This window comes from Citrus clementina, unplaced genomic scaffold (assembly GCF_000493195.1).
Source record: "Citrus clementina cultivar Clemenules unplaced genomic scaffold, Citrus_clementina_v1.0 scaffold_9, whole genome shotgun sequence".
Taxonomy (NCBI): Eukaryota; Viridiplantae; Streptophyta; class Magnoliopsida; order Sapindales; family Rutaceae; genus Citrus; species Citrus x clementina.
In genome coordinates, this window is record NW_006261964.1 from 28910697 (window position 1) to 28933891 (window position 23195).

Here is a 23195-nt window from a genome sequence, read left to right on the forward strand (position 1 = left end):
TTGTATTAAATTTTTAATTCACTTAATTAAGAAATTGGCTAATTTTATCGCAAGAGTAAAAGAAATTTTACAAATTGTCGGCAGAAACTAATGAAGAGAAGACACTACTTAAAAGATAAGGGAATGCCTCTTTAAGTCTTAACCACTAACACTTTTGATTAGACACTGCTTCATGTTTTTTGTTTTTTTCCCCCCCCCTCCTTTTAATTTGTCCCTTTGCTTGGAGATGCAAAAAGAAAATTCAATGCATGGATTAATGCCTCACGTAAGGTATATATCTTTCATTCTATACAACTTACTAACTTTTTCCCCCCTTTCTAAATAAGTGTTCTATCAAAAATTTAATTTAGAAAAAAAAAGGTTTACATTAATACTCATATAGTGTGAATAACCATGAAGAGATAGGCATACATCACACCAATTTTTTGTAATTTGTAGTAGCTCATATTTCTCAAGTATTTTCGAGTTTAAGATGTAATAAAAAAAAAATAGAAATATAAGGAATTAAGAAGGATGATTTTCTTTAATTATCTCATTATAAGAGACAGAAGCACATGATCCCACGTGTTCTCAGACATTTACAAGACAAAGTCGTTGGAGACCTGACTTACGACCTCAAAAATGGCGTGAAGCATTAAATGGACACATTTTTAGGGCAAACCTGTTCAGAACCCTCAATTGTGCATTAAATAATTTATAAATTACAATGATCCCACTCTGCATGTTGCAATAATGCCACAATAATGACAGTCAGATGCCCTATAGCCTTTTGTTGTTTAGAACATTAGATTAGACCATCCCCACCTCGCATTCAAGCGGTTCCCAGGGGCATACTCTCACCTAACTGTTGTTACAAAATCAAACCACAATTGTGTTTACAAAATTCGTTGCTTGCACCTATTTACCGATATGAGCCCTAAACCTTTTTCTTTTATTTTTCCCTCAACATGTAAAGACACCACATTGATTTGTTTGGTTTGAAGCTAGATTTTTCTTGAAAATTTATAGAAATAGTTTAAAATTATGGGTAATTTAGAAAACTACTCGGCATATCACTTTTTTGTACGCATATTTGTACATCATTATTTGTAGTTATATCGTTATTTCGTTTTTTCATATTTTAACAAAAAAAAGCTGGACATTTTAGATGTAAGTAATTCATTGCACAAGATAAACGGTTGACATGTGACCGCTTATCTAGCACTAAAGATTATTTAGGGCATTTGTGTTTAAAAATTCCCATCTTTTGCTACTATACAAGAAAATGAGAAGTGAGCTACTTTTATAAATTGACATTTAGCTTTAGCGCATTTCTGTATTTTCCTTTGTTTATATACAGCTAGTTACTCGCGTTAATCTTATTTAGAGTGGATATGAATTTCTTGTTAAAATTAAAAGCATAATCAATTATTCAGAATGTTTTCAATAATGAAATATAGCATAAAAATGAATGCTTACTTTCGGTGATGGAGCCATATGAACAAGGCCCTGGGGTCATCTCTATTATTTAAAGCTCTCGCACCTCGTGCCTTACTGCATTAAAAAGAAAACTGAATTATGACTCAGCAATATTCCATGTTCCCTACAGTAATATAATATAGAGCAAGATTAATTTTTACTTGTAATGCATCCATTTTTTATTGACTTTCAGACTTTTAGGTAATCTTCAGTTCTCAATTTGGAACCCCTCTACAGCATTTCTATTATTTTACTCTAAAGGGTCCAGTACAGGATCAGTCTGAGCTGGGTCTTAAGGTTGGTCACAGTTGTAAAGCAATTAAAATTTTGTTCTGTAATACTCATAACACCACTAAATTTTTCTGCAAAAAGTTCCGAATAAGTGGGCATTATCATTTTGCCAGAATGTCACTGAGATGAGAGGAGACTTGTAACCAAGATTCAGCGACAATCACAAGCATTTTTAGGCTTCTAGCAACACAACATGTTCAAGTCGTGGAGAAACGACAAGAACAAGATCAAAGCTGTATTCAAATTGCAGTTTCAATGTAACCAGGTACAAATTTCACAATGCAAGAGCCAAGAATTCGTATTTGTTTTGTCCTAGTTTAGACGTAAATGAATGCTGCCGAAAGCATATAGGCTAGATGATTAATGATTAGATCAAGTAAATTTACAGCTTCAAATGGTTAAAAAGTGTCACCTGGTTTTGTATCCTCATTTTCAGGTGCCGAAGTTGAAAAAATCTGCTGTGATGATATCTCTGGTGCCGGATGACGTTGGGAAGCCGACGTTTAAACTAGAGAAAGTACCTGTTCAAAATGGAACATGTTTGTGGGAAAATCCAATCTATGTTACTGTGAAGCTCATAAGGGAGCCAAAAACAGGATACATCAAAGAGAAAATTTACCATTTTATAGTTTCAACTGTATGCTGTGGAATCATCTCAATTTTCTCAATTTCTTTGGTTCCTTTCCCCTTTCCTGCAGTCTTCGTTGGCAATTCTAATTCTTGTAATTCTTGCAGGGCTCCTCAAAATCTGGCTTTCTTGGCGAAGCTTCAATAGATTTTGCAGATTTTGCCGCAGAAACTGAACCATTGACTCTGTCGTTGCCCCTTAAGTTCGCAAATTCTGGTGCCGTTTTACATGTAAGCATGCACACTCCCACGTACACAAGCAAACACTAATTGAAGGAATTTTAGTCTTGCCTGTGATCATGCTCTGTCCATGTTCAAAGTTTTGTACATATATCTGCTATAACTCCTCCTATTAATGATTATTCTTGAGATAGGTGACAATTGAGAAGATGGATGGGGCTACTGACCAAAGGTAACACGAACATTAACTATTAGCTCGACATTCATCAATCACTCTTGATGATGTATTTCATTCATATATTTTTCAATTCTATGCTTCCTTCAGCCTTCCTGGATTTGTATCAACAAATTTTGGATTTTCATCTCAGATATATTGAAGAAAATGAAGATAAGGATCAACAAAGCAATTGCAATACACAGGACCAAAATTTTGCAGAAGTAAGGTCTCCCTATCTCCTGTCATCATACGTTCAGCATTTTCTTTTAACAAGAGTTCATGAAATCACAAAGTTCCTACTAAAAGGAACTTTAGAAGTACCAAATTGAAAACACATTGCCTATTCTGCAAGGTTGTAACTAAATGGTTTCTCAATTGTTTCCAAAGGATGCATTGGAATCATGCTGGGACGGCAACTCCGACCAGAATAATCAAGAAGATCCTGCGAGCTTACAGTCACCTCTCAGGCAGAACTCTGTGCCTCAGCAGGGAACAGTTGATGCCATTAAGACCCATAACCACGCACATCGGAGATCAAACACGGACTGGTCAGTTGGTTCAATTTCAGATGGAAGTTTAGCTGAATCCACAAATAGCCCTGATGATAACCTTGGTTCAGATGGTTCTGTTGAGAAACTCAAAAATGAAATAGCTGTAATGATGAGGCAGGTAGAATTATCAGAACTCGAACTACTGTCTCTCCGAAAACAGGTTGCCAAGGAGAGCAAACGGGCACAGGATCAAACAAGACAAATTATTAGCCTTAGCAGTGAAAGAGATGCTCTGACAATAGAATGTGAACAACTCAGGAAACAGAACAGTATTGACATTGCAGAAATTGAAAGACGATTGCAATCTGAGGAGCATTTAAAGTTTCTGCAAGAAGAAATCAGAGAGGAGCTCAACTATGAAAAAGAAGTGAGTGCACATCTTCGGTTGCAACTGGAGAAGACGCAAGATTCAAACGCTGAGTTGATTCTTGCGGTGAAAGACCTCAATGAAATGTTGGAGCAGAAAAATATGGAAATATCTTCTCTCTCCAGCAAGCTAGAAGAAAGTAAACTTGTTAGAGAGGATCAATTAGCTCTTGAAGCATTGGCGAAGGAGAGAAACAAAGATAAGGAAGTAGACATGTTGAAGCAAAAAATCAGAGACCAGGGTGATGAAATACAGTTTTTCAAGAAACATGCAGAAGATTTAGAGATTTACATAAAACAACTGACAGAGGACTGTCAAGTCTTAAAACAAGAAAATCAATGTCTCACTTCAAAGTTGGAGAAAATTCAGCAACAAGAATCAATGAAGTCAAGAGAATGCATAGAATCTTTGGCCACCATAAAAGAACTCGAATCACAATCAGAAAGATTGGAGGATAAGATCAAGCAGCAATCAGAGGAATACTCAGAATCATTAATTTCCATTAATGAACTTGAATGTCAGGTCAAGGAATTGAAGCGAGAATTAGACAAGCAAGCCCAAGAATTTGAAGATGATATAGATGCTGTGACACATGCCAAAACAGAGCAGGAACAGAGGGCCATCCGAGCAGAGGAAGAGCTAAGAAAGACAAGGTGGAAAAACACTGTTACAGCCGAGCGACTTCAGGATGAATTCAGAAGGCTTTCTGTGGACATGGCATCTAAGTTTGATGAGAATGAGAAGCTGGCCATGAAAGCAATGACAGAAGCAAATGAACAGCGTATGCAGAAAGCACACTTGGAAGAAATGCTGCAGAAAGCCAATGACGAACTTAGTTTGATTAAGGATCAAAATGGAGTTAAACTGCAAGAGCTGTCAGATCAACTAGAACAAAAAGATAAACAAATACAGAAAATGTATTTGGAACTAGATCACAGCTCCAGCCAACTTATAGATGCACACAAGAGTGAGGCACAAAAGCATGAAGCTTTGTCTACAGAAATCCACATGCTCAGAACTGAGATAGAGAAGCTTAGAAAGGAGCAGTATAACTTGTCCGAACACGGAAAGCGAAGAGATGACAATAAACCAAAAGTATCAACAGGTGAAACTGATATGCTGATACAAAAATGGAATAGAGAAAGGGATGACCTGGAGAAAAAATTTGCTTCAGCAAAGCAGGAAGCAGCAAAAGCGCATGAAGAATTAATTTCTATGAGATCCTTGAAGGGTGAAAATGAGATGTTGATCGGGAATTTGCAGGCAGAAGTAGAGAATCTTAAAGTCCAGCAAAATAAACTACAAAATAGCTTGATTGAAGAAAAATTGGAGAAAGATAACCTTGCAAAACAAGTATTCCAATTGAAAGATGAGTTGCAGAAGAAAAAAGAAGAAATCAACAGGACAGGTAAAGGACTCAAGAAATATGGTGGTCCAGTTTCAGATGCGCAAATGACATCAATGAAGGAGAGACTGAGAAAGGTGATTGCTCTGCACAATAGTTTTAATCAGAAACTAAATATAATACTGCTTTTAAAAAAAGAATATAGAAAGATTATGTGCACAAGGCTACATACTCAGTTATGCAAGTTAATCACAGTATTCTTACAAAGTTGCCTTTGTCCAATCATCAACTATTTACTTGATCACAAATATTTCTCACCTGTTTTACAAGACAGCTGGCTGCACCTACAAGCATAAGGTTAAAACTGACAAGTTTACCATGTGAACAGGGTCAGAAAAAACTGAACAAAGCTGAGCTGGAAACTTCAGACAACAGAATAGCGGTTGACGAGTACCGGCATATGATCAGGTTAATTTCAAGTTCACTTCTATTTAGTCTCAAATCTTTGCAACTTTCCATCTAGGAACCCCGCATTTACCATGCTCATGGTACATGACACATAGGTTATTAAGAATGTTAGGTATATAGCTTTTAATCACATTGTTGTATTTGCTATTCTTTTTCTATTTGCAGAAAGGGAGAAACGTGCTCTGAGAAAGGAGTGACAGCCCTTGCTTCTCATTCTAGTGATGAGGGAAACTTTACTGAAGTATTAATGGAAGTGTCATTACTGAAAGAAAAGAACAAACGCATGGAAACTGAGCTGAAAGAAATGCAAGAGAGATATTCAGAGATAAGTCTAAAATTTGCTGAGGTTGAAGGTGAAAGGCAACAACTTGTAATGACTGTAAGAAACCTCAAAAATGGTAAAAGGAATTAGAATTTCCAAAGATGCCACAGTTCAGATGCTCCAAATCATCCATGGGTGAAGTAGTTCAATCCTATGTGAAGCAAATCTAGTTGAGATCATCATGCCAGAGTTTAATGAAGAGAACTAGATATCGTGTCAATCACTCAAAACATTTTTCTCCCATGTATTTGTAGGAACATTAGGAAATCTGAATCTTGATATATATGCTGTCAGTGGAAGTGGATAAAAGGCCCCCAATTCAATTACAAGGCTCCGTGCAATGCAACTAAACCAGCTTAGTTCTTCATAGATTTTTGTCTTTGTCAATAGCAAAACATACAAGATCATATTCATTCACATCATTATTTTTGCTCTAAGCTTGTCAACTAACTTTTTTTTGTGACTTAAGATCCAATATTTATAAGATTATGAATTATAAAAAAGTTTAAAATCTTGTAGAAGTTATAAACATTCACTAGATTGAAACCTTGTCACTAACTGTTTGACTCTGCTTTAAGAATCTTAGGTTTTAAAATGTTGTTTGGTAAAGAAGCGAGCTTGTACAGACGCATATAAGCAGCATAGGCATGCTCATGGACATGCACACACATTATAAGAGAGAGAGAAATTCCTGCGGTACACTGTCCAATGAAATATTCTGTTCATGCTGTACAAATTCATCCCAAAGATTGTGTCCATTTACTGTGATATCTTATAAGTGCCTAAGCACCTTGGAAAAGTCTGTCAATATTTTGCTGACTACAATATTCCTACAATAAACAGGGTTAAAAGTGTGACATTGTAGCTTACTTGTAGGAGCCCATTTATATACATACTTCAAAGAAATGTTGCAGTAGCTGTCACAGGTTGACTGTTGTAAACATGTGGCTAGATGAGCTGCACAGAATGAAAAAATTCAAATAATACATAAAATAACCTATGATCAGTATGTTCTGGAAAAGAATAGATAGTGTTGTCATGCAGGGAATAGGGACCGACCTCTAACTCCATTCAAACTGATCTGAGACAGCATACATGGACTACTCTTGTTTCCATTCCAATTATTGATTCCGTAACTTTTTTCTCATACTCTGAGAATTTCCATCATTCCAGACCAACTTAGTTTGGTTGCCACTCTCATTCAGTGCAAAAGACAAAGTCTGCAGGAAAGTAAATGCATAAACAGAAATGCAATTTGTGTTTTTGTGAGTGTTTGATGTGGAGGTGGGGTATTCATAATTACACACACACACACACACATTTTAAAAGGTAATCTACACAAACCTGTCTCGATCTCTTGTCAACAGGAGTCCATGTTGGAAGAAATGAAGTTGAAGGCATTTTGTTCTCGGATAAGGTAGATGAATTTACAGAACGTTTCTGCTTCTTTTTTTCTGGTAACTTCCCAGGAGTGCTGCCTCCTTGGTATTTAAAAAATTCAAGAATGGACGGACTTCTTCTCTTTGTAACTTTTGACAAATTCCCTGAAATCCCAAGACATGGGGCAGCTGTATCAGCAGGAAGAGACTGCTGTCGCAATCTGCTCTTTTCTTTGATTCTGTTAAGAAACTCCACAGTCCAGGGTGAACCTGGTTGTGGATTGGCTGAACGAATGGCTTTTGAGAGTGGGGTTCCATTGTAATGTGATATTTCTTCTTGGAATGGCACCCCTCTGGAACCTGCAAATCTTTGCACGAAAACCTGATCTAATAGGTTTTTACGGTGTTCCAAAAGCAACTTGTCATTGTTGTTCTCGGTATCTGGATGATCAGTAGTTCCTTGTGTACTCTGTCTTTGAACTTTACCAGAATCTACTATATCTGAACCAGAGTTGAGCTCAGCAGCTGTTGGGAAATGAAGGAGACCGTTTTTACCAAATGACAATCTTCTGGCGATTTTAGACTTCATTAAGGAATTGTTTTCCATCTGTGGCACTGAAGCAGATAGAGATGAAGACTTAGGTACAGAAAAAAATTCCTTACCTGATAAGGGACTTGAAGTGAGGTCAACAACTTCACCTATAAAGTCTTCTTGCAGACAGCTAGTTTTACTGATATTATGGCAATCAAAATTATTCATCCCAGCACTACCTAATCCTTGATTCTGACCCAACAGACTATCTTTCAAAGAAAATTTGGGATCGTTTATTTCCTCCAAAATCCGAGGGCACTCAAAGATCTGAGAATTATATGCCTTGGAGACTCTAGAAGCTTTCATCATCATGTCAAAATCCAGTTCCTGCTTTTTGCCAGATAACTCATTCACAGATGAACCAGGTTTTTGGTAGTCATCAAATATCTCATGATCTTTCCAAGAATCGTACAGCTTGAACACTTTAGAGGGATTCAAGAGGCCATCAGTGACTTGGTTCAATGGTTCAAACTGCAGAAAGTCATTCATAAGTATGTCAATCTTGTCAGGATTATAGATGGATTTTTGCTGTGTTCTTCCAGAATCACTATTCAAATGACTTTTATCTGAGTCTAAACCAGAAGATACGGAAGAAGAGCAATCTGTCATAATAGATTTTGAGTCCTCATGCTCACCAGATTGGCACAATATGCTAAATAAATTTGTGCTTTCTTCAGGAACATGATATTTTTTTACAGCGATGATCCTTTGCTCATGCCGACACTCAAGTAACTCAAGAAGCATGCCTTTGGAAGAGAGCATTGCATGGGCTGTCAGTGGATTAACTGAAGGAAACTTGGTAAGGAATGATTCTGCAAGAGTTTCTGACTCAGGCATTTTAGGATAAAGCCCACTAGTCAACTTAATAGAATTTCCAATGCAGCTCACTATAATTTCATCTGTTAACTCAGATGAATTGGAGCAAAATAGCTGCAAATCAAGTCCCAGGCTTGCTGCAGCTGCATAGAGCCCATCTGAAGATTCCATTACAGTACAAATGAAGTTTGTATCACCTTCAAAAACCTGGGAAAAGAACAATCGAGAGTTACCGATCTTAAAGTACAGGGTCCTCTAAGATGCATTAATGACGGTTACAGCAGCTTTAATACAGCAATAAACAATGTCATCCTAATTCCACGCATTCTATCATGATGAACAATGTGATACACCAAGTTGTTTAATCTATGGCCCCAGCAACTAAAAAGCAGCAATTAAGTGGATACTTTCACCAATACTCATACATTAAATCAGCTTCACCAAGTTGTTTACTCTATGGCCCCAGCAACTAAAAAGCAGCAATTAAGTGGATACTTTCACCAATACTCATACATTAAATCAGCCAAGCCTGAATACACCTAGCATAAATCATCATAAATTCTAAACCAAAATTGATTAAAAAATGACTTCTGTTAAATGCCTGTCTTTTTACTTACTTTCATGGTCCTCATTTGTACCAAAGACCATTTTTGAATTGCTTATGGAAATTCCTTTATGTGACGTCAGGACTATAGAATTAATTCATTGCTAACCATAACAAAATTCTAAAATGGTGCCACAGTATATCATGTTCTAGCCTCCAGGTAAAATGATTAGGGTTTTCCATTGCTAAAGCTAAATGATATCAAACTCAATGGTGCAAATCATCTTTTTCCTCTTGAGGCTGAAAGTTTTTCTACAAAGACCTGGTTGAAAAGTGAAGGTCAAAACAGAAAAATATAAGATACGTAGGTTTCTAATTACCATAATGCAGACACTGAAAGTAAAACTCAGCAATGTCAAGACGTTTGTGGCAATGTTCTCTACACACAAAGGTAAGCATGAAGAAGCCTCATCTAAAGCAGTTGCCTTCTTTCCAATGTTTCTGTAATCATACCACACTAGGCAAGTTGCAGTACTAATTATAATATCCACAGGCAGGTCCGAATCACGTTCCACAACCTGTACCCCTTCTTTCTCCAATGCAAGAATCTTCTGGTAGGTACTTCTTCTGGATACTATCATTTCCTTATCAACATTTTGAGTGTTCACAACAATGACTGTGACAGGGTAAGACATCATCCTGGGTTGAATTTGCTCAGATTCTATGGCCAATTGTGAACAAGGAACTGATGGAGGCATACAGCAAGCTTCTATGGTATCTGCAGCTTCACCTGATCCCATATGATACCCGTCCTCAACTGGCAAAAGATCTAGCAGTTCCTGCAGCTTCAGAGCAAGCATATTAGCATATTATCATCTGGTTTCAGAGAAGAATGAAACTCTCCATCCTAGGATATGAAGTATATCAGTCTAGTTGTACATTTTTTTCTCAATATGCAAGAAAATCAGCAAGTGAACAATGTACAGACAAACATTTCATTACTACATCAGAACTAAATCCTAGAACACAGCAAGTCACCTTGTAAAATCTTTCACAATATGTCAGCCAAGTTATAACAAACTTTGGAAGATGATTATCCATGCATACAACAGAAAGAAAACTAACTGATACCGACAATTGAGAGTTCATTAACAACATTTATGTTGTATTTTGATCAATTGGAATGTGTTAGCCCAATCATGAAGGGAAGAAATTTACCACTTCCATATTTTCAGGCACATCAAGGCCTTCACAAAGTGCTCTGGAAGCACTGGAGTCGTCCAATTCCACCTTTAAGAAGTGAAGATGAGGCAGGCCAGCAACCTTTGGGGAAAGAGCAGATATCCTAGATGAACCATGTGAACCACCATATTCCAAGATGAGACTAAATTTGTTGAACGGAAAAGATGCAGAAACAGACCTTGAAAAGACAGAAAGCACTTATTATACATTGCTGTGCAAATTACAAGCAGTGAACACTAATGCCATTTAGTACTGAAGGCATAAATAACAAAATTTAACAGATCAGAGACACCAGCAGAAACTAGCCCCAAGTAGTACCAAGCATTTTGTATCATCCAATGTGGAAAAGATCTGATCAATATCCATTAGACTTTTACAGCTCGGCAGGTGGTTCCAAATATATTCACGTCACATTTCAGTTTTTTGCAATATATTAATTTGTGGCACTTTTCAGGGGATATTTACAAAGAAAACAAAAAGAAAAAGAAAAGGTTCGTATACACCAAATATATTCTTCCAACAGAAACAAACTTGTATAAGGTATTAAAAACATTAAATCAAATAAATGAGAACATTTTTGACGAAATATTCTATTATGGATAGGGAAATATTGAAAAACTCAAGGATCAACCGCAGGGCAAAACAAACTTCCTGAACATAAGGGTAATTGATGCTCACTGTATCAAAATGTTTTAGTGTCCGATTGATATGTTTTAATCCTACATGTGCTTGTAACATTATGCATGAACCTTTGCATAAACAAGAACTAGATTTATGATAATCCTAGACCTTACTCATGCCAGTTTCTGGAGCACATAATATTGTCCCCATAATTTAAAATCTAAGGGCAGCATAGTAAACCAAATCAAAACTCATATCCTCAAAAACCTACAAATCCTGACACATGGCACTGTGCTCATGGAGGTTTAGCAGACATCTTCAAGAAGGCAAGCCACTCCAGAGATAGCAAGATCCTCCCCCTTTCCTAGGTGTATGCATATGGGTTGTTTTTCAAATATACAGTGAGCTGCATAGACCAGTTTAGTCAGGTATCCTCTTCCAATACCTATGAAAATATAGGACATTCGAATACATACATAATAAGTATACCACAAAATTAGATAAATTTTGACCTTTTGACTACAACGCAAGTGTATTTTACACTTGTAGAGGAGTCATATGCCAGTGAATTTAGAAAACTTGAATCTTTCTGGACTCATGTAGCAAGAATTTCAGTAATAACAGTGGAAAAAAATCTAGGCTAATTGCCCAAAACCATAATTTATTTAAATATCAAAATAAGTGAACTTTATTATGAGAAAATGTTCAGTTATAGGACCCTGAACAGATGAACCTTGTGGATTGTGACTTCACTAAGTGTCTGAACAGCTGACATCGTAATATGCTAGCCCCATCTCCATAATAGTCAACACAAAAGGAATCATTTATAAATTGCAGAAAGCATTTGAAATATATTTGCTATTAAGAGAATTAGTAAAACATTTTCTTTCAAGACTTGTACTTACTCATGAGATACCATTAAACAATCTGAAATAGGCAGGTCAGTCATTTTAGCACTAGCAGACCCATAAACTTTAGTGACATCTGGTTGATCCACATGTGTGTAAAAATTCTGTAGCTCACTACATGATAACCCCATGGACATCACCAAACACTTCAGTGACCACCAGAAAGATTGCTCAGCGACAATCAGTACTTTCAAATTACTTTGGGAAGAGTTTGACTGCAGAATCCCCTGGATAACAAGTAGTGAGGGATGTGAACTTGTTTCTTTGTCAATCTTTCCATCTGCAGCTACAACCAGTGATTGCAGGGAGCCTAATCTTGATTTCAAGCAACCCTGGCTTTTGCATAGCTTATCCACACATAGACGAGCTGTATGGATGCCATAGAAACATGTATACCACGCCATCAGTTTGATTGAACATAAAGTGATAAGTGCCATACTGTTTCCATCACCATGAGAATTGGCTTTCTGAAACCTTTTTCTATTAATACAGTCCATCAGCCGTTGTTTTGGAAGGCTAAGCAATTTAAAATCATCTGAAGTTACAAACGAGCTCAGCTCAGTCTCATTATGCACAATGGCAAGATAACTCTTTTTAAAGATATCAATGAGAGCCAAAATATCATCTGACAACTTAACTTTATACAATGTGACATCCCACTGCTGAAATACATCACTTGATAAGCCTGCTCCCATTGAGTTACTGGAGGGAGAAAGGGCATCAAATTCCTTTACTGCAAATTCACAATTTTCTCCAGTGATTGGTTTCTGCGGATTCAAGAAAAAGTCAAGATCATTGAACTGTGACGTGGATTTGAAGAAAAGCGAAACCCTTTCAGCATTTCGTTCACTTGATTGTTCTGCATTTCCTGGTTTTGGACTACCATTCTCAAATAACTTACCTGAACTAACTCCCATAACATGACCATAAAGCCCAGAAATTCCAAGAAAATCAGTGTTCAGTGATTCCTCACATCCTTCCATGTTTGGCCCACTTAAAGCATTATCAGAGAAAATGAAGGTAGATACCAACTTATCATCATCAGAAGATTCAAGATCAAAATCGATATTGTGTAAATCTATCTCCTGCAAAATCTTCTGATCATAGCAAAAGAATTTATGACTGCATTCATCTCCATCCAAAAGATGCCAATCCAAGTATATCCCATCAGATGCAGACAAGGGTTGTGGCTTTAAATCTGCTAGTTTTTCCTCCACAACAGCATACACTGATCTTATCTTTTCAGAGAAAACAGGTGTGGGCAAAGACTTGAATGTGTCATCTATTAGAGCTAGTTCTTGAATAATAATCAATTCATTAAAATTTTTAAAGTTCATGTCTTCCCTGAACATCCAAGCACATGCTACTGGTTCACTAGGTGCTTGTGTGCTAAAAAACACTTCAAAGAGTTTGGATAAGTCCACATTGGATATCTCAAATTCCTCAAATATCACCGGACTCATTGACAAGAGACAATCACTGTCTTCCATTAATTGATGAAATTTAGAATTTTCTTGAAGTTGTGAAGTTTCCACCATGCCTATAAAGTCCATTTCATGAAACATGTCCTGAGATGCCATTTCAGATTCAAGGCACTGCTTTGATGAACTATGATCCAGCAGAACATCTAAGATATCATACTCCAAAGAACCCAAAATCTCCTTGCTACTAATTAGCATATTATCTTTTTGAGTCCAGTGTTGAAGTTCCTGTTTTTTCAGAATTGAAAGAAGTTCATCCTCTGTGGATGGGATTTCCAAAGTGCCTCGACTTATTTCATCCACTTCCAAGAGAGGAAACATGTAACTTTGGCAGAGCATTTGGTCTGGAAAGGAACCATCATCTTCCAAGTTAGAAGCCTCTTGTTCCACATGGTAGTCGAAAGCGACAACGTCAAAAGAATAAACTGATTCTCGAACCTCATTAAGATACTGTATTGCAAGCCCTGGAGTGAGCATATCCTTGCAAAAAATAGCTGACTTGTTAAGTATGATGCCAACATTAAGGAAATCTGGACCAAATCAAATGCAAACATGCTACAAAAAGACGTGAGTTGTAAGACGGTTCAAATATTACTAGATTGTTGTCAATCTCTGGGACTTCAGAAACAATCCAAATCTCCTCTTTCTCATAAAGGGAACCATTTTCCTGAAAACCACAAGCAGATTAGAATACATGACCTAAAAAGGTTTCAGACAAATAGAACCAAATTGTATCTATATCATATATCCAATAGAATTTCACTGTACCAAGAACATGGCTGGCTCTGGTGTTTCAAATTGGATTACTTCAAAGTTGTGTGTATTCTGGTCATCCATAGCAGTCTCATTGTCCTTCTGCAGTGACATCAACTAAATTCTGGACAGGGTTCATGGATACAAAGCAAAAGTGAAATTCATATTCAAGAAAGCCATCATCATACTTTTGGTGGTTCAACCTCCAAGGCTTCCAATCTAGAAGTTCTCTTACTCTCCTCTTCTTTTTCTTCATCAATAATATCAGATTCTTTCTGCACATCAAACAAACCCTACACACTTAATTGGAGACAGAACAAGAAAGAGTGCCAGTATTCATCAACATCCTTTCAATTCAATTTCACAACTTCAGTGAAAAAAATTTAAATCCAAAAATCAATTCACTGTTGTACCAATGTTATCTTCTTTTAAATCATTAATATATCTACATTCTTGTGAAATCCTTTGCACAAACCTCCCGGCATCATGGCAATTAAGTTAAGACAACATAATGGAATGACTTACCATTGTGCTATAACTAGAAATATAGAAAGAAAACTTTATTTATTTTCCTCGAAGAATGTTTCCCACAGTTAGATTAGTTGAAGTAAGGAGAGTTACCTTTTAGCAAGACACAACTGCGTTTAAATCAAAAACTTTCCAATGACTGAAATTTTCAGCTAGAAATGGAAAATGCTCTCTGGACTTATTCTTAAGAAAAACAAGTAAATATCATTTCAATTAGCTGTGTTTATTTTTTCTTATTCACATAAAATACAAGATCAGAAAGTGACTTCGGCTCTTATGTTAAGAAATGAAATATGAATAATACTACTTCCTCAAATTTTGTATCCGACAATATGCACATAATCCCAACAATTTAGCACTGATTTAGACTCTCATATGATGGTATTAAACCAATATCACGTCACTTGCAACACCAAATTGAAAAGGTAATACAACTCTCACTATATTCTTATGACTTGAATAAGTTAAAGATGTTCACAATCAAACAGCAGAAAAACAAAAACAAATACTCTTAAGATATCATCAATCTCAAAATATAAATCTTCTTAGCTTGTAACATTATATTTAATGGAAAAACAAAAAAAAGAACAATGAGTTTATGATGTGGATCAAGCAAAAGGAAGAACAATATAACAGCAATAACAAAATTCATGCCATATGAAATTCAAAAAATTTAACGGTTTATCTAGCTCTATTTTCAATGTTGAGACAACTACACGTACCATAAGATATCAATAATCTCAAAATCCAAATCCTATAAGTATCATGCGCGTTCTACACTTAGAATACTATATTAATAAAACCACCGACATGTTTATGACGTGGATCAAACATAAGAATAAACGTAAATACAAATACAACAGTAATAATTAAATTCATACAATAGATCTAATGCAATGCTACGGAACTTCAAAAAAATTCTAAACCAAATTGAAATCACCGTTTCACCTCATCACCGCCGACAATTGAAATCGGAAACCGCAGATCCTCAAAATCGTGAAAATCAACATCGATCGCTTGAGGAATCACGTCGAAGAAGAACTTGGAGAGAGCGGAGTGAATCGGCAATTGATCGATATCCAGAGAAACATCGAGGACGGAATCGAATCGGAGATGATCGTCTTTGCCGACGGAGAGGAGTGACTGAGAAACGTGAGGAATTGGAAGGCTTAGGAAATTTAGTGTTTCGATTGGAGTAGAAGAGGAGCTCGTGGTGAAGTAATCGGTGTTGAGAAAGCGAGTTCGCATTTCAGGTGGAGAGTAACGGAAACGAAATTTTGAATGTCAAATTGAAAATTTTGGCGCTCGGGCTTTGGTTTGGCCATTATATATAGGCGCCAATATTTTGCTAACCTGCGCTGCAGGTGCGCAGGGCGCATCTTTAGTTTTTTTAAAACTTTTCTCTAAATTCTCTCCGAGTCTATTTGTTAATATCTTGTACATTGTTATAACAATTGTCATCAGGCAAACTCTATCTTACATGCATGTAAGATACATGCTTCTCACATGAATAGTGTGTGGGTCCCACATATACACTATTCATGTGAGAGGCATGTATCTTACATGCATGTAAGATAGGGGATCCCTTGTCATCAAACCAAACAGGCAAACATAATCGATCCCCAAGATCGATCTCACACAATAATTGCATCGAGAACATTTAATTATTTAAAGAACTAACACAGCAACAAGATCAGATTATCACAAGAAGTAACAAAAACATCAAGAATGGAGTAAACATAACACACACAAACACAAAATAAGAGAATTGTTATGAACAAAACAAACATTACGTCGTCTTATTATGAATTTTAAACTCAAATCTCTATTATGTGTTTCAATATTTTATTTAGGCCATCACAAACGGCTCAAGAGAGCATATCTACTCTTTTTTTTAGAATAGGCAATTGACCGTTTAAATTAAAAACTCTGTTTAATATTAAGATTAGATAATTGTAACTTAAGAATTACAACATTAAAGTATTAAATAAACACTAACTACTGTCGTGGAAGCTAAATAGATTTAATCTACTACTTTTAAGATGAAAAACATATAACATCTCTATTACTTAATTAACATTATAATCTAAAAATTATATTTATTATATACTGTTAACTTTTATTTTATAATTATATTTTTTTACAACAATTGTAGTTTTTAAAATATAGTACCTCAATATCAAATAAGATTAAAATTAAAATTTGTATTAACTAAGGGGAAATTAAGAGTTTAATGAAGCGAACTATATCCTACCGGTCGCAAAATTATTGTCTTCATGTATTTGTAGGAACTCTAGACAACTAGAAACTTTGATTGATGTATATATGCTATCAGTGGAAGTGGATATAAGACCGCCGCAACTGAAGAAGCTGAAGTATAGTTCTTCAAAGATTTTTTTTTGGCTTTGTCAATAGAAAAACATATATGATCGTATTCACATAAGTTTTTTTGCACTAAAGTCACATACTACAGCAATCTCAAACATTATCCTTAATGCAACCACACAAGCTGTGGAATGAACATGTATTTCATTAAAATCACGGGCTGCAATCTATTTAAATAGTCTTGGAATATAACATTTCGATATGTATTTAATTTCTGTGGGCATACATGATTCATGCAAACGCAACTCAAATTAACAGAATATTATACTATAAGAATTGGGTGATGTAGCTTTTAAGATACAGTTTCTGTGGAAAAAAATATAACTATAAAATAAAAATTAATAATATGTAGTAAATATAAATTTTAAATAATAATTTTGATAAAATTATTAAAAATATAATAATTTTTTTATTATACAAGTAAAAAATTATATCAACATAACTTTTAAATTACAGCAATTAGTGTTTACTTAATACTTTAGTGTTATAGCTTAAAAGATATAGCTGCCCAACCTCAATCTCAAACGCATGCATAGTTAATAAGTTATAAGCTAGTGAAAAATGAATTAACCAATTAAGTAATAAGAGTTTCTTTATAATCTGAGAGGATCCCGCTACGTTACGTTAATCGTAACGTACATTCACATACAACAATAAATTTTATAATGAGACTATAAAAATTATTACTATATGTGAATATACGTTACGATTAACGTAACGTAGTACCGGCCAACCTGAGAATAAGAATATTGCCAATTCCAATAACATTCAAAGCGTCAAAAGTCCGCTAAATATTTATCATCAATCAATCAAATCAAATCTATCACGCGTGTGCAGGTTTACAACAGACACATACTCCACACGAGATCTTTAATTTTGCACATTCATGTGTCATACGCTTTCGATAAGATCAGCCATAGCATAAACCACCTTACACGGTTTGAAGGACACGTATAGAAGCAGACACGTAATACATGGCATGATGTGGAGTCATGTCGGTAAATGAAACGTGTCACAAGCCTATTAAGCCACCGCCGTGCGATTATGCGAAGTGGCAAAACCTCTGTGATATGGCGGTCCCACGCTCTCTATAAACTTCCAGCTTTCGTCATCTTTTCTCCACTACAATACATTCTCATCCATAACGGCCACCAAGTTAATTTCTTTTTCTGTGTAAAATTCCGATAATGGAATCCGAAATGGCACGTCCTCATGGCCACGGCCACGAGCAAGAACCCCACGTTGTTGAGAATCAAATGGGTAAGTTCTAAGTTTGTGCTGTTATGTGAAGTTATCAAATGCTGTTTGGCCTCTGATATAGTGAATGATCATGAATGTTGTTGTTTTAATTAATTTTTTGCAGAAGGTGAAGATGAGCATCACCATGGGAAGAAATGGGTTCTCAAGAAGGTGAAAGCAAAGGCAAAGCAGATAAAAGACACATTTACTAAGCATGGCCATGGTCCCGACCATGATCATGATCTTGATGAGAAAGATGATGATGATGATGATGATGAGGTGGTTGAAGAACCTGAAATTCATGGTGCCCCAAGTATGCTTCCCTCTTTACATAGGCTATTTTCTCTTCTTTTACTTCTGTTATATATATGAAGCTTTCATTGTTGGTGTCGCACAGTTTTTTTGCTACGCCGGTAGTAATAATTGAACAGGAGACATGTTAGTTTATTTTGAGGGAAATTAAACAAACGACTACAACTTGCGTGTACAAATTTGAATTTATTACTTAGGTACATCATTTGCATCGTTGACACTAGCAGTGTAACCAGGATACTCAATTGAACTTTTTTTTTTTTCGGAATTTTTCTAGGGATGGCAATGGGGAGGGGAGGGGAGGGGACCAATCTCCCCATACCTATCCCCGATATTTTACATATGTCCCCGTCCCCTCCCCGTCCCCGTCAGAATTGCTTGAGAGAATCCCCATCCCCTCCCCGAATAATAACAGGGGATCCCCGAGGGTCCCCGGTCCTCGAATAACTAATAGTCTAATACATTTTTTTTATTTTCGATTTTAAATTAATCATATTAAAATAAACTCATACCGCTATTGTAAGCTCGTAACCAACTTTGACAGCACATTAAGGCCTCCAATGTGCTTGGATGAAGTCTGTTATGGTATGGGCTCACAACTCTACCACTAGTGTTAAAAGCTGATTCATAAGCAACTGTTGTAATTGGAATTGCCAAAATATCTCTAGCAATTCGAGCTAATGTAGGATACCTATTAGCATTTGTCTTCCACCAACTCAAAATATTAAAATCTTCCATCCGAGGTATAACTTTCTCATCCAAATATGAATCTAATTCATCTGCAACAACTGCACAATCTCCATTGTTTACATAATCATCAAAACCTATCATCCATTTGGTTGCTTTCTTATAAGAATCCCCTGTAGATCTAGTAGAAGAACTACTACCAGTATAATCAAAGCAATAAACAGTTGGTGAAAACTTCAATTAATACTCTTCAACTAATTCCCGGCAAAAGGTGACCACTTTCCCAACATACAACTATTTTGATATTTATTATTTTTAACAATATTTATAATTTTGTTATTTATTTATTAGTAATTTTAAAAATAAAAATAAAATTAAAAATTAAAATGGGGAAATGGGTAGGGGATGGGGATTCCACCTCATCCCCGTCCCCTCCCCGAATAAAAAATTGGGTAAAAAATTTTCCCCGTCCCCTCCCCGAAAAAAAAATTGGGTATAAAATTATCCCCGTACCCTCCCCGAATGGGGAAAATCCCCGAGGGTACCCGTCCCCGTGGGGATTTTTGCCATCCCTAAATTTTTCAGTATATGACTCTGCAGAAATTAAAAGTACTGGGACAACGGAAGCTACCGGACAATCTGGGGTCAATGCTGGAAGATCAACGGCCATGGACGTTGATCCTCTGCCTCCGGAGCGAACCGTAAACCCTGTAGCTGGAAGCCGTGTTCATGAGCATGAGGAAAATAGGGGTCAGCCAAAGGTCAATGTTGGATTGACATCAGTCGTGGATGAGGCTCCCAAAGCACCACAAAACACGCCTGTAGCTCATGCTGGTACTACTACTGATACTCATCACGTCAGAGACCAGGACCCAACAAGAACATTTATTCCTGGTCAAGAGGAACATTCCGGGCAGCCAAACGTCAACTTACAAAGGCCAAAAGGAGGCTTGGTGGAGGATCCTGCTACGGCTGGTGCTTATACTCCATCAAATTATCAGACCAAAGCGACCGATCCCACTGGCAAAGGTACCTACTAACTATACATGTTCATGGAAAAGTTACTGGTATTTGATTTTGGTTTTGGAACTGAGTTTTGATTGTATGTGCTTACAAATGTTGCAGGCGGCGAAGAAGCAGGAATTAGCCCAACTCTTAGTTCTTTTGAGAAGATGAGCATCTCTGATGAGTCAAAATCAAAATCAGGACAGAAACAAAACTGGCCCACTGGAACTGAAGATTTTCACACCAGCTTATCCACTGGAAGCCATGACCAATTCTCTCCAGAATTGACTCCTCCAAAACCCGTCACTGGAGAAGCTTTTCATAGCACAGGAACACAGGATCACCCACATGACGATTATGCTGAGGCCAAAGAAGCTCTTGATAGCTCAAGAGATACTGCTTCCGGCAGGCAGCCGAATCAGGGTAGCTACACCGAGAAAATATCATCAGCCACGCCTGCAATTGCTGCTAAAGCAATCTCTGCTAAGAATGTTGTAGCTTCAAAGCTTGGATATGGCGAGCAAGGCGACACAGGAGGGCATGAAATGCATGCAACAGGGGACAAGAGTAAGAGCTCTATGCCAGAATCAACAGTAGATTACGGAAAGAAGATTGGCGTTACTGTGACAGAGAAACTGAGTCCAGTTTATGAGGAGGTTGCTGGGGCTGGAAGTACTCTCATGTCGAAAATACCTGGCACTACTAATACAGGCAGCGAGAAGGAACACGGGGTTGGGGCGCAAGACAAAGGAGTTTCTGTGAAGGACTATTTTGCAGAGAAATTGAGGCCTGGAGAAGAAGACCGGGCGCTCTCACAGGTCATAACTGAGGCTCTGCGAAAGAAGAAGGCAAAGCAGGAGAACAAGTCTACGTCGTCCAGGCCAGTGACTGAAGTAGTCTCAGATGCTTTGCATAATCGGAATGAAGAACCTGAGGAGATAACAAGTAGGCCAATGGGAAAGGTGACTGAATCTGAGGAGGTCGCAAGGAGATTGGGCACCACAGAGCATGATACTTCTAATGAGGGAATTGATTCGAGCTTTGTGAATAATTCCAATATGGGTGTGGTGGGTAAGATCAAAGGTGCTGTAGGTTCGTGGTTTGGTGGAAAAGGAGAGGAGACTCCGGGGTCTCAGCAATCACATAGTGCCCCCGTTGGTAAGTTTTGGTTGCTTGAATAGGCCGTCTTGTAAGATCAAGCTTATGCTGGGATTTGATGATGCTTACTAGCTCTTTTGGCTTTTTCAGGTTCTGCTCTTGATGAAGCAGGACGCAACAATAACAACACTACTGGGGAGCGCAGGCTTCAGGAGACTGGAAACTGATGACTGTCCATCTTACAGGGGCCTTGATTTTATTGCGATAAAAGTTTTTTTTCTTTTTTTTGAAGTGTTGTATGCTTGGATTTGTTGGAGATTATTGTTAGTATTTTGTGTACTCTTAAATGTGAATTGGCCTTTCTGTAATTCTGTTCGTAATAATATAGTGCCTTGTGGTTTTAGTTTCACAGGGTGTGTTTGTCTCATTGTATTATATTATATTATATGATATTATATTATTTTAATATTAATGTATTATATTATATTATATTAATATTATATTATATTATAATAATATTTTATAATATTTAGTGATACACTGTATTGTATTAATTTTTATTGTGATTAACTTAAATTATATATTTTAAAAAATAATATTTATTAATACTAAAAAAACTAAATATGTGTTCTTAAATTTTAAAAATTTAATAATTTTTTTTAGTGTAAATGTTAAATTTTATTGAGAAATGATGACAACTATTATTTAAAAAAAAAATTTCTAAACCCAAATTTAGTTATGAATAAGGGTTGTACAAAAATTATCTTTTTATAAATAAAATTCTTAAAAAAAAAATTACCATACTAATTTCCATAGCACAATAACTCTTCTTCTTCGTCATATTTGTTTCTCTCTCTCATTTTTCTTTTATTACTATTTTTTCCTTTTCCCCTCTTCTTTTTCGTCTTGTCTGTTTCTTCTTCTTTTTCGTCTTGTCTGTTTCTTCTTCTTCTCAGTTTCTTGTTTGTCATCTTCTCCTCCATTTCTATGTTTGATTTTGTAGATTGGTTAAAGACGACAGTGATTGATGAGATTTGTTTGAGATGAGATTGAATGCCTTCACAAAATGATGAAGATGATGAAGATGATGAAGAAATGGAGGAGAAGATGACAAACAAGAAACTGAGAAGAAGAAGAAACAGACAAGACGAAAAAGAAGAGGGGAAAAGGAAAAAATAATAATAAAAGAAAAATGAGAGAGAGAAACAAATATGACGAAGAAGAAGAGGAGAGGAAAAGGGAAAAAAATAAAAGAAAAAGAGAGAGAGAGTGAGAATCAGAGAAGACGAAGAAGAAGAGGGGAAAAGAAAAAAAATAAAACAAAAAGAGAGAGAGAGTAACAGGGAAGACGAAGAAGAAGAGGGAAAAGGGAAAAAAAAGAAAAAAAAAAGAGAGAGAAATAGAGGAGACAAAGAAGAAGAAGATAATGCAGTATAAACCCGAGTCTCACTCGGATTTCCGTTATCCGGGGTTTCATGCATTAATTTTTTTCTTAATGCAATACCGGAAAAGTGCCAAACATTGTATTGTCATATTTTAATGCAATTCAGAGCACTAATACATTATAATGCGGCGTGCCAAACATGGCCATAGAGTATTATTACCAATGAGTGAATCTCCAGTTATCTGCTTTTACTCCCAAGCCTTCTGCGAACAAATGCAAGATTTGCGTTAAACGAATAGAAGTGGCCGCGGCCTTTATTTGGTCAATTCCTCCATTCTGCTTCTTAAGTTCGTCAGTGCAGGGGCAGCTTTGCGATCCCCGCAAATTCATCTTGT

At 36.4% G+C, this 23195-nt stretch overlaps 3 protein-coding genes across 4 annotated transcripts; 2 read left to right on the plus strand and 1 right to left on the minus strand.

The window, feature by feature from the left end:
- Positions 1–1615: 1615 nt before the first annotated feature.
- On the plus strand, positions 1616–6278 carry LOC18033492 (putative leucine-rich repeat-containing protein DDB_G0290503). The gene is made up of 8 exons (XM_006421850.2): positions 1616–2014; positions 2186–2386; positions 2485–2607; positions 2751–2788; positions 2925–2994; positions 3161–5173; positions 5425–5504; positions 5670–6278. Exons 1-8 carry the CDS (start codon positions 1943–1945, stop codon positions 5914–5916), a joined length of 2844 nt encoding a protein of 947 aa, XP_006421913.1. The 5' UTR covers positions 1616–1942; the 3' UTR covers positions 5917–6278.
- Positions 6279–6505: 227 nt separating this feature from the next.
- On the minus strand, positions 6506–15964 carry LOC18032561 (protein SHORTAGE IN CHIASMATA 1). Its single transcript, XM_024192107.1, has 10 exons — positions 15639–15964; positions 14351–14437; positions 14178–14264; positions 14005–14076; positions 11926–13889; positions 10376–10577; positions 9538–10002; positions 7171–8820; positions 6886–7046; positions 6506–6783 (listed from the first exon to the last, which is right to left on the minus strand). The coding sequence occupies exons 1-9, from the start codon at positions 15936–15938 to the stop codon at positions 6948–6950; spliced, it is 4926 nt and encodes a 1641-aa protein (XP_024047875.1). The 5' UTR covers positions 15939–15964; the 3' UTR covers positions 6506–6783; positions 6886–6947.
- A 2164-nt stretch (positions 15965–18128) lies between these two features.
- Positions 18129–21825, plus strand: LOC18032769 (low-temperature-induced 65 kDa protein). 2 transcript variants are annotated; one of them, XM_006421852.2, is made up of 5 exons: positions 18129–18335; positions 18439–18627; positions 19899–20342; positions 20439–21476; positions 21567–21825. In XM_006421852.2, exons 1-5 carry the CDS (start codon positions 18263–18265, stop codon positions 21641–21643), a joined length of 1821 nt encoding a protein of 606 aa, XP_006421915.1. In that variant the 5' UTR covers positions 18129–18262; the 3' UTR covers positions 21644–21825. The 2 variants fall into 2 exon arrangements, with proteins under 2 accessions (XP_006421915.1, XP_006421916.1); XM_006421853.2 differs by having other exon boundaries at positions 19914–20342.
- The last annotated feature ends 1370 nt before the right edge of the window (positions 21826–23195 follow it).

Excerpts from the sequence above, each read along its gene's own strand:
- LOC18033492 (XM_006421850.2), top strand. The coding sequence starts at position 1,943 with ATGTTCAAGTCGTGGAGAAACGACAAGAACAAGATCAAAGCTGTATTC. Across the intron at positions 2,995-3,160 it reads AGGACCAAAATTTTGCAGAA|GATGCATTGGAATCATGCTG; the intron begins GTAAGGTCTCCC and ends TTGTTTCCAAAG. Across the intron at positions 5,505-5,669 it reads GAGTACCGGCATATGATCAG|AAAGGGAGAAACGTGCTCTG; the intron begins GTTAATTTCAAG and ends TTCTATTTGCAG.
- LOC18032561 (XM_024192107.1), bottom strand. The coding sequence starts at position 15,938 with ATGCGAACTCGCTTTCTCAACACCGATTACTTCACCACGAGCTCCTCT. Across the intron at positions 14,438-15,638 it reads CAATTGTCGGCGGTGATGAG|AAAGAATCTGATATTATTGA; the intron begins GTGAAACGGTGA and ends TTTGATGTGCAG. Across the intron at positions 14,077-14,177 it reads CAGAGCCAGCCATGTTCTTG|GAAAATGGTTCCCTTTATGA; the intron begins GTACAGTGAAAT and ends TGTGGTTTTCAG.
- LOC18032769 (XM_006421852.2), top strand. The coding sequence starts at position 18,263 with ATGGAATCCGAAATGGCACGTCCTCATGGCCACGGCCACGAGCAAGAA. Across the intron at positions 18,628-19,898 it reads TGAAATTCATGGTGCCCCAA|TATATGACTCTGCAGAAATT; the intron begins GTATGCTTCCCT and ends TAAATTTTTCAG. Across the intron at positions 21,477-21,566 it reads ATCACATAGTGCCCCCGTTG|GTTCTGCTCTTGATGAAGCA; the intron begins GTAAGTTTTGGT and ends TGGCTTTTTCAG.